Below are 13422 nucleotides of genomic sequence, written 5' to 3' on the forward strand. Positions count from 1 at the left end.
CCATGGTACCTGCTGGTCTTAATTCCAAATTTTAGACAGAGAAAGGGAGAGGGAGAGAGAGATACAGAGAAAGAGAGAGAGGTGACAGTTCATCTGGGCTCTGGCCCAAACAACTGATTCTAAGCTGTTGGTCCGTGGCCACTACCCAAGCATTCTCCAGCCAGGCTGAGCATCAGAGGCACCAGGGGGTGGGGGCATGAAGGAAACTCAGTAAAATAAAGATTTCTGAGCCAACTTTAGCTTAGTTTGGGTGGTTGTGGCAGCAGTGGCCAGAGAATCAGTGTTTTTAATAAAGAACCTCGGTCATTTCAGCCTTTGTAGGCAGGCATTTGAACTGTAATAGAATAAGAGTCAGGAATATAAGGGGAAAAGACATTATTCAAATATGGAAATATTTGGATTTTTTACGAGTGTATGTCTGTCTATACATCTCTGTCTTTCTCTACATATGTATCTGTAGCTCTGCCTACCTACCTATCTATTTAATGTGTATCTATCTTATACTTAAGTATACTCTACTGGAGTCAGCTTCTGAGAAACTAAAATTGAAGCCTATATTTTTAAGTTAGGTCATCATTTACATCTCTTAATACTTTTTATAACACAAGGTATGGGTTTAGTGAAACTTAGGTTTCTTAGGGTTTTCCACAAATACACAGTACTGTGTTTTCTACATTTCGCTGTTGAGCTAATTAGTGCTTTTGGAAACTCAGTTGTAAATTGGTCTTCATAATGTTATCAATAGGTTATATAGCATTATTTCCTTTAGAAATAGTTATGAAAAAGACAGGTTGTCTTGAATGCCTCTAGAGTCCTATTCTGTGTCTTTATCACTCGAAAATATTCCAGTAAATCCCTTGCCATTATATACTTCTTTGTTCTCTATCAAAAGTCCTCACAGATCCTTTTTTTAAAGTGTAGTGAGAGCTAATTAAAAAGTCATTCCCCAAAAGATATTTACATTTTAACAGAAATGAACATCCTGAAGCCTTGTGGTGAAATTCAGTGTCTCAGCTGTTATCAAAGTCTGGGGCATGGATTTTTCTTGTAGGCATTGAAATCATGCCATTCAGGAAGACATTTCCCCTCCTGGGGATATTCTCACTATGAGACTAATTGTAGAATACTTCACTTAGCATCAGTATATGAAAGGGACAGACAGTGTTTATTGTCCATTAAAAACTAACCTTCATTGAAAATAAACACAGGATATCCATAAACAAGTGTTTATTGTCCGTTAAAAACAAATCTTCATTTGGAAATAAACACCAGATATCCATAAACAAATCAAGGAAAATTTTGAGTAGAATGAAGTTCTAGATATTTCATGAAACTGATCATGCGATGCTTCTGATAGTGCTGTTTTTATTTTAAGAAGTGCTATTTTTAATATATATTCATATCTGGAATCAGTTAAGTATGTCCTCCCTGATGGTATTCTTCTAAACATACTACTTCCTTTGAGAGGGTTTTAGCAGTCAATCAGCAAATATTTAATGAATATTTTTGACTTAAGTACTCCTCAGTGAAGAAATATATTCAACTGTGGACCACAAAGTAATTATGTTATCTTTATAACAATGATTTCAATATTAGATTTGGGGTGCTGTTCTAAAAAGAGGTGTGATGTATTTGTCACTAGAGCAAATCACATGTAATAATAAAAACGAGTTGTAGAGTCCTCTAGTGCATCTTAGGAAATAAATTCCTTCATTTGAAAAGAACTCCTTCAACATCTTCTATTTTCTTGATTTATTAGAAAAGTTTTCATAAGTTGATTTAGGTATGGAAATTTACCATAATAAATTATAGAGAATTTTCATATTGGTTATTAATCTATAATCTTATATTGTAGAAAACAACATTTGACATGCCATTAAAAATGTCTTCGAGATATTTGATGATCATGTTCTTTAATAATCACTTCAATAACATTTTTAAAAGACCACTTGTCTCCATAAAGAGAAATATTTTAATGTTTACTGTTTTCATATGGAGAAAATCAGAATGTGGAACAATCTTTTGTTTTGCCCCAATATTCATACTGTTTATACTTTAGGGCTGCATAGTATTTGTTTAGAAGTGAGGACATTTTAATATAGAAGGGCATATCTTCAATCTTATCCTGATGGTTTATGAAACTCAAAGCTGAGCTCAGCTGGAACTGTAAGAATTAAAAAGCCCCAAGCCCTCAAACAAACAAACACACACAACCTTCTCTTAAGTTGGAGAATGTTTTTCCCTCTGTACATATCACTTATGTTTTTTAAAGATCAGAGGACTTGTCCATTTCTAGGAGTACACCCTGGCTAGAGATCGTGGATTTTGAAGAACCCGGCTGACTGTGGAAAGGCAGATCTGCAAAGCCACAGTCAGGGGGTCCGGTAGAATCTAATTAAACATGAACTGGGAGAGCGGGGGAAGGGAGAGTTGCCAGCTCAGAGCACAAGTGAGCTAACTCAGTGTCCAGCTGCAGGAGTAACAGGAGGGATGAATATACTAGGTATTCGAGCAGTAGCAGAGGAAGAGAAAATAGGGTATGAATATACTGTTAGCTAGGATATAGGGCAGAAACATTTGTTCACTGATGTATTCAAATATGTAGAATATTTCCTGGCATATGGAAGGTACTCAGAAAACACCTTTTAAATACACAAATGATTTAGATTTTAAAGATTCTCTCTCAATTTCAGCTTTGTGTGCTGGAAGTTAAGGGCACACGTAGTGAGGCTGCTAGATTGTGGCACTGACTGGAGAAAACACTCTTCCCCTCTCCTTCCTCCATGCTTCCATCTTGTATTAGTTCTTAACTGTATTTGAATTGGATATAAAATTAATCAGGATATTTACTGGATGTATAAATGCCAAACATTATACATAAAACTGGCCAATTTATGGTGCTATCTATAAATGATGGGGTTACTTTTTATTTAGCAGTTAGAGGAACCTCCAAAATAGTATACTATTGAGTACTGGAGAAAACTGTTCTGAACTCATTTCCTGTAACTCTCTACATTTTTTACCTTGATATGATATTTTATTGATGAAAATATAGAATCCATCAATCCTCTATGGTTAAAAAGTAGAAGTAGTAGCTGGTTGATTAATTATTTAAGGGAATAAATAGATTCAGCAGGAGGCACAGATGGATTTGAAATGAATGTTGTTTGGAAGCTTATTAGCTGAGTTATTTTAGAGTGTCACATCATAATAGAAGCACCTAAATAAAGAAAATGTAATTTGTTGAAAGTGTTGACTAACTTAGAGAATATGTCTCAGAAAGTTATATTAACTTGGAGGGTTTGTTTTAGAGATCAAAAGTTGCAGGCTCTAGGGAGAGGCTATGAATTTTCCAGGATTTTTTTCAAGACACGATATCATAGATGATGAAACACACTTTCTTCTTTAAGTGTACCCATTTGCTTCCATTCTCTCTATAGAGTGGACTCACGTCTTTACACCTTGCAGCCCAGGAAGACAAAGTGAATGTTGCTGAAATTCTTACTAAGCATGGGGCTGACCAGGATGCTCACACAAAGGTAAAGTGAATCACTTTCCATATTGTGGTGGGTTCTGACTTGGATGCCTCCCGGTAGCCGCCACTCAGATTTCCCCCATTCCAATCACCCTTCCTCAAAAGTCCATTCTGAACTATGATTCTCTTTTACTCACAAATCTATAATGGCTCTCCAGTTTTGCTGGAATCAAGTCCAAGTGGAGATCATGATATCAGGACCCTTTATAAAAAGATTCTAATTTTGCTGGCGTAAGTCAGCCTCTCTCCTTTATTGCTCTGGCAATCTGGATGACCTGCTCTTTTCCTCCTGTATTTGCTTGCCTCCAGCCCTTGGTCTTGAAAATGGCTTTTCCTTCTCTATGCCGTGAAAATTTTCAAGCCCACTTTAAGCTATATTTTTGTGCATCTCCTTCACATCCTCCCGTCAGACTCCGTTTTTCTTCTCTATTTTCAGACCTAATTATTCGTGTCTTTCTCTTAGCTCTTTGTCAGATGAAGTCACACACCTGTCTGATTTCCTTCGCTGGTGTTAAGTTCCTTGTGCTCAGGGATCTGCTTCTCTCCATATTTGTATCCACAGGAAGTGTAAATAAACTGCTCAGTAATATTTATACAATGGAATAGACTTTTTACCCTTCCCGCCATTACTGAGATTCTACCTAATCCCTCTCCCTTTGAGTATTAATCGCTAGAGTATGTATGCATTTATTTATTTATCTATTTATGTATTTGTTATAGCTTGGTTACACTCCTTTAATTGTGGCCTGTCACTATGGAAATGTGAAAATGGTCAACTTTCTTCTGAAGCAGGGTGCAAATGTCAATGCAAAAACAAAGGTAAATAAAATACTTATATTCATTTTCATTTTCCTATAAGCAAAGAGGTTCAGGCATATAAATACTTCACTAGCTCCCCATAGCTTCAAATGTATCTTTTCCATTTTAGTTCTTTTAAAGGGACTTTGAATAAGCAATATAGCTTTGTACAGTTGTTTGCGACTTTTCATTCTCCGAACCTTTGTCAGCCATGTAGGTTAGCTTCAGAACTACTTTTGTTATAGAGCTGAAGTAGCATTTATCCAGTTAACAGTTTACTACAGTAAAAAAGAAGCCTGCTGGGTAGAACACTTTGATGATCTAGAAAATTCTTTATGTTATTTTAAGGCCTTGGTCCCCCTTCCTGAAACATCCTCCTTCTGCATGAGGAAATGTAGATAGACAGCCTAGATTGTGTCTTTCATTTAGAAAAAATTTTAAAAAGATTTTGTATATTTATTAAAGAGAGAAAATAAGAGAGCATGTTAGTGTGGGAAGGGGCAGAGGGAGAGAGAGAATCTCAAGCAGACTGCCCGATGAGTGTGGACCCCAACCTGGAGCTCAATCCCAGAACCCTGAGATCATGAGTCTGGCATTCAAATGACTGAGCCACCCAGGCATCCCTCATTTAAAAAATTTTTAAACTAATATTCATTAAGTGCATGCTAGAAGTCACATATACATTATTTATGACTTTTTATATATTAATTCATTTAATCCTTAAATAACCTCATAGGTGCTATTAGCATCTCTATTTTACATAGTGAATTTGAATAACTTATCTAAGGTCACAAAGTATTAGTTGGAAGAATTGGAATTCCAACTGAGACAACCTGCCTCATGGCCAAAGCTCTGTTCTAACTTCCCTCCCACTCCAGATCATTAACGTCAACTCACTATACCTAAAATCTTATCAGTGGTCATTCACTCTCTTACCTGGCATTTATTCCATGCTATCAAATCCTGTTGCTTCCTTCTCCCAAGGAGTTCTCTGATCTAGTCATCCCTTTTCATGATTTTAAGTCTCTATGATGTGACCCAATGTAATGTAGGTTGCCAGATGACCATTTCATAACTTCCCTACAACTAAACTAGCTTTTTAGTGCTTCACTTTCTCCCAACGAAATATTTTCCTGTTTTACCCAGTCTTTTCCTCTCCTAAGATGCTCTCTTATTTAAATCTTATCTATCCTTAAACTACAACCTTTATAATGCTTTCTCACACTACTTGAACATTTTGATTACTACATCCTATGAATAACAATAGTGCTTCCTTTTTTTTTTTTTTTTAAGATTTTATTTATTTATTTGACAGAGAGATCACAAGTAGGCAGGGAGGCAGGCAGAGAGAGGAGGAAGCAGGTTCTCTGCTGAGCAGAGAGCCTGATGCGGAGCTCGAACCCAGGACCCTGAGATCATGACATGAGCCAAAGGCAGAGGCGTAACCCACTGAGACACCCAGGCGTCCCAAGTGTTTCTTTTTTTTAAATGCTCATATAAAACATATTTTTATTATTAGTACATACTTTTAAATCTCTTTGTGTTTTTATCGGTGATGCATTATAAAAGATGTGGTATGTGGTTTAAAACAAGTGAGGTCACCTCCTCTTGACCCCTGAGGGAAGGATCCCTCCCTCTAAATATAGAGGAGATAGCTGAGAACAGGACACCCAATATCATTTAACATTTAAATCCGTTTTCTTTCACTTAAAAAAAGGCTTTTAAACTTGTGATACCTTTCACTTATTTTTCCCAAGTCCCCACCCCTGCCTCTAGCAACCACCAATCTGCTCTCTGTATCTATGAGTTCGGGTTTTGTTTTGTTTGGTTTAGATTCCACACATAAGTGAGATCATGCAGTATTGTGTCTAACTTATCTCACTTAGCATGATGCCCTCCAGGTCCATGCATGTTGTCCCAAATGGCAAAATTTCATTTCTTTTTATGGCTGATTCATATTACATTGTGTGTGTGTGCACGTGCAATTTTATTTATTTCTTTATTCATTCATCCACTGATGGGTACTTAGGTTGCAGCATATCTTGGCTATAATAAATAGGCTGCAAGGAATATGGGAGTGCATACAGCTTTCTGAGTAAGTGTTTTTGTTTTCTTACCCAGAAGAGGGATTGCTAGACCATATGGTAATTCTATTTTTCATTTTTTGAGGCACCTCCGTACTGTTTTCCACAGTGGCTGCCCTAGCTTACATCCCCATTATTCCCACCAACTCTCTTACATTTGGGATATCACATGGAAATGCTTAGTGAGGCAATGATGTGTAAGGTCTGGGTTGGATGTTGTCAAGGATAACACAGAGTTGAATTGATCGTAAATAGTTTTACCCAGTGGCAGCTGAAGGGCCCTATCTAGTAAAACAAGGTTGGAACATAACACCAGACTTCAGTGCACTCAAGTTGTTTCAAGGGAAAGAGAAAAGAATAATACAACTGCTGCTAGTATGTATAAAACAAATTGCAGCTCCAGGTTCCTTGGTCCAAAGAAATATGTAATTACATGTTTGCTTATTTTTTTAAGTTTATGTATCAGAAATTCTTAATGCAGCTATGTGAGTGGGCTCAGCCAAATTAGTGTGAGTTTTCAAAGTCATCATTCAAAATGCTAATGATTAGAAAAGTAAGAAGTTTTAGAAGTCAGTCTTTTTATATTCTCTTAGAAGCAGAAACAAAAGTGTATCTGTACATCGCCATATTTACAGGTGAATTAAAGATAGCTATTTTTAAAATTATAAACAATACTATTGACCTTCGACATTCAAAATTTCATCTGAGGGACGCCTGGGTGTCTCAGTGGGTTAAGTCTCTGCATTTGGCTCAGGTCATGATCTCAGGGTCCTGGGATCGAGCCCTGCATCAGGCTCTCTGCTTAGTGGGCAGCCTGCTTCCTCCTTTCTCTCTCTTCCTGTCTCTCTGCCTGCTTCTGATCTCTGTCAAGTAAATAAATAAAATCTTAAAAAAAAAAATTTCATCTGACTCTAGCAAGAGCAGCTGCTGCCTAGTTTCTGAGCAATTCTTGAGTTCTCATGACATTGTACTTTGAGCTTATTTAAAAGCTCCAATAAGAATTCTCAGGCATCAGCACCCAACACCATTTTTTCCTGTGTCAGATCACACATAAGCACACAGGAAGGACATTCCTGTTGGGATCCAGATCTTCTCCTGAAAGGAATAAATGCAACTATGCAATGAGACTTTGGAGGAACTTGAAAAGTTAGCGTAATTTTTTGTTAAGTGTGTGATTGTTGAGATAATATTTACAAGCCAGACCTATTGTCTAGAGAACATTGGTTATCTACCTGGGGTTTGTTATGCATTCAAATAGACATTTGGTTGAGAGAAAAATCTCATTTTAATTTTTCAGGTTTTAATTTATTTATTTATTATTTATTATTGTTATTTTTTTTTTTTTTAGTGAACTCTATAGATTTTACTTGCTTTTAGAAGTAAATATAACTTTTAATATGTCTTCAAGGGAGTGGATAGCTACATAAATGGAAAAATGTTCTTTTAATAAACATCTCAGGATTTTTTTCACACAGAATGGCATTTTTGGGAAATTTGTGTTTTCTGCCTCACATCTCATGTAACTATGGTTTTAAAAATTTGTTGCTATAAAAATGTAAACATATGTGTTGCCTTTAGTCCTCAAACATTCATGATCTGGTATAACAATCTGGAAAAGTGAACTTGTTCTATGAGACTATTAGTTGTTTAAAATGAAAATGAAATCCTACAAACATCTGCTTGAGGAAAAGTATATTTGGTTGGTTATATGATTAATTTGCAAAGAGTGCATAGAACGTCAGCACGTACAAGAAAATTTTCTTTATAAAATATGCTGCAAAGATCATAGAGCTCTTCAATGAGAAAGAAAAAAAGTGAAATGTTTGTCAGCGTTTTCATGAACTTTAGATGAGTTAAAGAAAAGTTTATGGACAACATATATAATCCTTCACCAGATTTGAAATCTTGGCTCTTCCCATTTGTTAATGAGGAAATGGAGGGTTAGAGGGGTTTGGTAGAACTGGGTCTAGATCTCCTAGCAGAATGGGCCCAAGACCGTGGATAAAATGTAGTCGAATGTTCGCATAAAAGTTTTTGAGTTGCCCTTATAAACTTGTTATGCAAAATAAAAAAAAATAAAAAAAAATAAAGTTTTTGAGTTGCTCCAGACTTCCCTTGGAAATATACTTGTGCACCAGAGGTTTTGGGTAAAGGTTAAATTAAATCAGGCCTGGGAGACACCTTTCTGGACACTGTGTGTTGAGGACTCTGTAAATTGTGAGCTCTTAGGGGCAAGAATGCTACTCTGGCATTATTAATTTACATAAGCACAGTGTCTCCTACTTAGCATAAAGCATGCGGTTAGTAAATGCTTGCTGAATGAATTCACTTGGTTGCTACTGAAGAGGTGAACAAATTCGGTTGGAGAAGAAGAATTTTCAGGGAAAAAAAAATGCCACTTACTTCATGCTTCTCAAATGTGCGTGGATTATCTCATTTGAGAGCAGAGACCCTGCAATAGTGATAAGTTTCTCAGGGTCCCTATAATTGGCTTCTATTTCCAGGTTTCCTGGGGTGATGCCATTGGAGGGAGAGATAGCTGACATGGCAGAGCTGATGATGTTCCAGACTGAAAGACATGCAGACTGATAGACGCTCACAAATATAGGGACATCCCCGTGGATGGAAAGGCCACAGCAAAAGCATAGAAGGAGTCACGGGGCACCTTGTGTATATAGACGGACACTTTATGTAGGCAGGAGTAGCCAAAGTGCATGTTGGTCATGAAGCAGCAGGGACACTAGGTAAAAGGGACATATACTCCTACAAGTTTATGGTATGAATGAGCTACTCAGAACTTCGAAACCAGATAATGGATAGAATTTTATCTGGGTGAGGCAGGTAGATAATAAAAAAAGTAGTCTGATATCCATTGGCTATCATGATCTACACAGGTTCGGAACCTGGAATAATTGCAAAGAAATTACTTAACTGTTATTTTCCATTTCATCGTCTCTGAAATTGGAAGAAAACATTTATTCAATCATGTATTCATTCACTTAGTCACTCATGGTGGTGTATGAGACACTACCTATGTACCAAGCACCCTCATTTTTAGGATGACAATAAAGATTCAAAGACAACTACAAGGCCTGGCGTCTGGCACAAAATAAATGTTCAGTGAGTGGTATTAGTGTTTTGTTTGCCTCCAAGGATTCCAGTGCCTTTGTTTAATGAATGTGAATATGCAGCCAACCTGTTCCATACCTGCCACCCGTTAGAATTCTGAGCAAGACTGTCTTCACACTAACCTCAGCAGCAGTTCCTCACAAATCATGGATTACAGAGCTTTCATCTAAACTTCCAGTTTAGACCAGAATGTTAAAAAGAACTTCATTTTTAAAGTCATTTTTTTTTAAGATTTTTTTTTTTTTTAATTTGACAGAGATCACAAGTAGGCAGAGACGCAGGCAGAGAGAGAGAGAGGAGGAAGCAGGCTCCCTGCTGAGCAGAGAGCCCGATGCGGGACTCGATCCCAGGACCCTGAGATCATGACCTGAGCCGAAGGCAGCGGCTTAACCCACTGAGCCACCCAGGCGCCCCTTTAAAGTCATTTATTTTTAATTGAGGGTGGGCCACTCATCATCCAATGAAATCTTCCATTCTCTAAGCATGGTCTTCTTTGACCAAAGCTGCTCTCTGAAAGGAAGATAAGATTTAGATTTACCCCCATCAATTTAGAATCCCTAAAGCCGGCACAAAGATTCATGATTAGAAAAGTCATGGTAGGGGCGCCTGGGTGGCTCAGGGGGTTGAGCCCCTGCCTTCGGCTCAGGTCATGATCTCAGGGTCCTGGGATGGCCAGCATCAGGCTCTCTGCAGGGCAGGGAGCCTGCTTCCCCTCCCCTCCCCCCTGCCTGCCTCTCTGCCTACTTGTGATCTGTCAAAAAAAAAAAAAGTCATGACAAACAAGCATTTTTTTTGTATTTGTATTTGTATTAGAGTCCTCAGATTTCTGTTAAAAACGTTACTTTCTTTATCCCTAAGGAAGAAATCATTGTGATAACGTTCTTTTGTCATTATAAATCTCTCAGTATACCCATTTTTAATGCCAATTAGTTAAAATATAATAATAGCTCTGATTTCGAGTTTGTCAGCCCTTCTATTTCATAAGCTAGTCTTTTCGCTTTGTTTAGCAGACCATAAGGTGAGAAGGAGTGTTTGTTGCTGACACATGGGTTGGTGGGGATAGGGAGCTCCAAATAAACAGCATCCTTGACGGTTTTGTTATAAGACTAAGAAATTCAACATGAAGTCTAACCGAACTTTCCTTCTCCTGCTGCAAACCTATGCTGGGTCCATGGCCCCCGTCACCTACAGAACGGCTACACGCCTCTGCACCAGGCCGCCCAGCAGGGCCACACGCACATCATCAACGTCCTGCTGCAGCACGGGGCCAAGCCCAACGCCACCACCGCGGTAAGCCAGGCGCCGCCGCCCAGCACCACGCCGCCGCCGCTGCCTCCTCCTCGCCGGCCCCGGCGGCCCCTTGTCTGAGCTGGGTTCAGACACACGCCCCTTCGATAAGGCCCCCGCACTCTGGAAAGCCCGGGAATTCTGGAAGGGCTTTCGAGAAATCAGCGTGACTCTCCGGCAGCGCTTCCCGGGGAGGGAGCGCAGTCGGCCTGACTCGGCCGTCTCTCCCGGGAGAGTGGGGCCCTGCGCCGAGGCCGCTGGAACGTGCTCTGCTCGCAGCTGGTGCTCAGATGTGAGCGCGAAGGCCGCCCCCCCACCCCCGCCCCTTGCTCCCGCCCGGCCTTCTTAAGGGAGCCCGGCCCGCGAGGCTCCTGGCTCAGACAAAGCTCTTCGGGATGTGGAGCCATTGAAATGTAAACTAAGCGGTGCAATTAAACAAACCGGGGTCCCCCGTGGCCCGCGCTGGAGCCCGAGTTGCTCGCTAGGGTTATTTTGCTGCACGGCGAGCTTCTGCACAGCTGTAGCTCAATGCGTGACCGAGTTCCCTGGGGTGACGTCCTACCTGCAGCAGATGGCCTGACCTCTGACGGGGAGTAACGGTACTCGGTTCTGGCTAAATCATTTTCGGAGGCAGCGTCCGCAGTTCACGGGGTCCTTTCCTAAACACAGTGCAGTATCTTGTAGAGAATGTTTGACAACCTCAGGGTTAAAGCGTCAAGTGCTTCTTATTAGAAGAGCAGGCAGATGCAGCTTGTTGTGTTACCATGGTGACCCGGGCCATAGTCTAAAGAAGTTACAAAGAGATTCAGATGTAATGGTAAAAACTAGTGATTTTCCTAAGCTGTGCCTGGTTTTGGAAGGAAATGCTGGCTCAGGCGGAGCAGCCGGTGAGCTCATTGGCTCGCAGCGCGGTCCTCCCTCTCAGTTCTCCCTCTTTCTCTCTTTCATTGCACTCTCTTCAGAATGGCAACACCGCCTTGGCGATTGCTAAGCGTCTGGGCTACATCTCCGTGGTCGACACCCTGAAGGTTGTAACAGAGGAGGTCACCACCACCACCACGGTGAGTAGGAGCTCGTGGGCGTGGGTTCCACCGTCTTGGTTTTCAAACCACATACTTTTGCGCTTACAAACTATGTGGAGCTTTTGGTTTGGAACTTTGGGTGAATGTGTGGTACACCATAGAGGAATGCAGATGTAAGTGCATTGACACAGCTAGTGGGGCGGGGGGAGTTGGCTTTCTTTCCTTAACATAAATCCATGTAAAATATAAACATAATTGTATACTATTGAGTTCCTTTTTTGGGAATTTTGGAATTTTGGCGGCAGTGGGGGGTGCCGGGCGCTGCCTTGCGCTTTCACTGTAGTTGGGTGTGACACCTACTTCTGGCTAAGTGGTAGGACATCCAGAGCAAATCTTAGCCAGGCCAGCCTGTGGAAGGACCCATAACCTCCTCATGCCATGCTAACGATTGGGCCTAATGCATTCCCATGAGAACGGTTCCTCCTTCCTTCTTATTTCTGATTATCATATTTTTTAATTGAAAAAGGGAGTTGGTTGTACTTAGTAGGTCAGCTGCATCTGTATCACGACAGGGCATATATTTAAAATTTTTTATTTTTGCTAGTTGGGATATGATTGCTGATTATTTTGGAGGAGCTGGGATCATTGATGGCCTTGTGGGAGAATGAAGTCTCTGGGACTAATGAGTCCTAAGGCTCTTGTACCATTCGGTTAAAGCAAAACTGAAAGGAGGCTGCCCCACAGGGGGACTCACAGCTGAAAGAGGAAGTGCTGTTCTTTTTCGCACTTTTTATTAACTTCTTTTTTTCTTAAGCATGAACTCTAAGAACAACAGCTCTTTAATTTCTCTTTTTAAAATAGAAACATAGGGTGACGGTGGAGCATTAGATGTGTTCTTCAGAGACAATAAGATCACAAAACAACATAAAAAGTCTGAATGGGGTTCTAGTAAATGCCTTAAGTAAGAAAGGATATGTGTAGAGTTTTAGAACACTTGTTTTTTTGGATAGATACGTGGAAAAAGAAAGAAATTTTATTCTTCAGACTGACACCAAGTTCCTGTTGACACTGAAGCAGATGGAATATAGTTGGTTTGATACGAAATTTTTAATAGAGTGGAGTATGATTTATTAATGAACTGCAAGACATAGCCTGAATTTAGATGGGAGAGAATAGTACTGCTTGTTTTCTCAAGCAGAATCTTAAAACGTTTGGCTAATACACCACAATATTTTTTAAAGATTTAAGGCATGGCTTTAATAAATTGTATAAGAGAAAAACAAGTCTTGTCATTACCCATCACTATACTTCTGAGGTGCTATATATGGCTGAATCTTACTGATCTTTTCTTACTGTATGATTTTTTTATACCAGGAAAATCTTCCTATTAGGAACCTATACATATGTGTCTTTATTTGGCATCTTTGAAACAATGTGAAAATCACAGATTAGTGAAGCCTGTAGTGGCAAGAATGGCCAAGTACATCTGTTCTTAGAAGTTAGGTTTTCTGTAAACTTTATTAACTTTTCTGGTTATCATTTACATACATTTTTATCAAGTGACCAC

At 39.6% G+C, this 13422-nt stretch overlaps 1 protein-coding gene and 1 long non-coding RNA gene across 52 annotated transcripts in view; one reads left to right on the plus strand and one right to left on the minus strand.

The window, feature by feature from the left end:
- The window catches only part of LOC116584618, a 28914-nt gene extending 17065 nt beyond the window's left edge, over positions 1 to 11849 (minus strand). For both annotated transcript variants that reach the window (XR_004283256.1, XR_004283255.1), the window contains exon 1: positions 11396 to 11849. This is a non-coding gene — a long non-coding RNA (uncharacterized LOC116584618). The remainder of the gene's footprint in view (positions 1 to 11395) is intronic.
- The window catches only part of ANK2 (ankyrin 2), a 664974-nt gene that overhangs the window by 568798 nt on the left and 82754 nt on the right, over positions 1 to 13422 (plus strand). For all 50 annotated transcript variants that reach the window (XM_032333193.1, XM_032333196.1, XM_032333191.1 and 47 more), the window contains 4 exons: positions 3441 to 3539; positions 4256 to 4354; positions 10738 to 10836; positions 11796 to 11894. In XM_032333193.1, the coding sequence (XP_032189084.1) occupies positions 3441 to 3539; positions 4256 to 4354; positions 10738 to 10836; positions 11796 to 11894 (396 nt within the window). The remainder of the gene's footprint in view (positions 1 to 3440; positions 3540 to 4255; positions 4355 to 10737; positions 10837 to 11795; positions 11895 to 13422) is intronic.

The sequence above is a fragment of the Mustela erminea genome, chromosome 2, assembly GCF_009829155.1.
Source record: "Mustela erminea isolate mMusErm1 chromosome 2, mMusErm1.Pri, whole genome shotgun sequence".
In the NCBI taxonomy this organism is placed as follows: domain Eukaryota; kingdom Metazoa; phylum Chordata; class Mammalia; order Carnivora; family Mustelidae; genus Mustela; species Mustela erminea.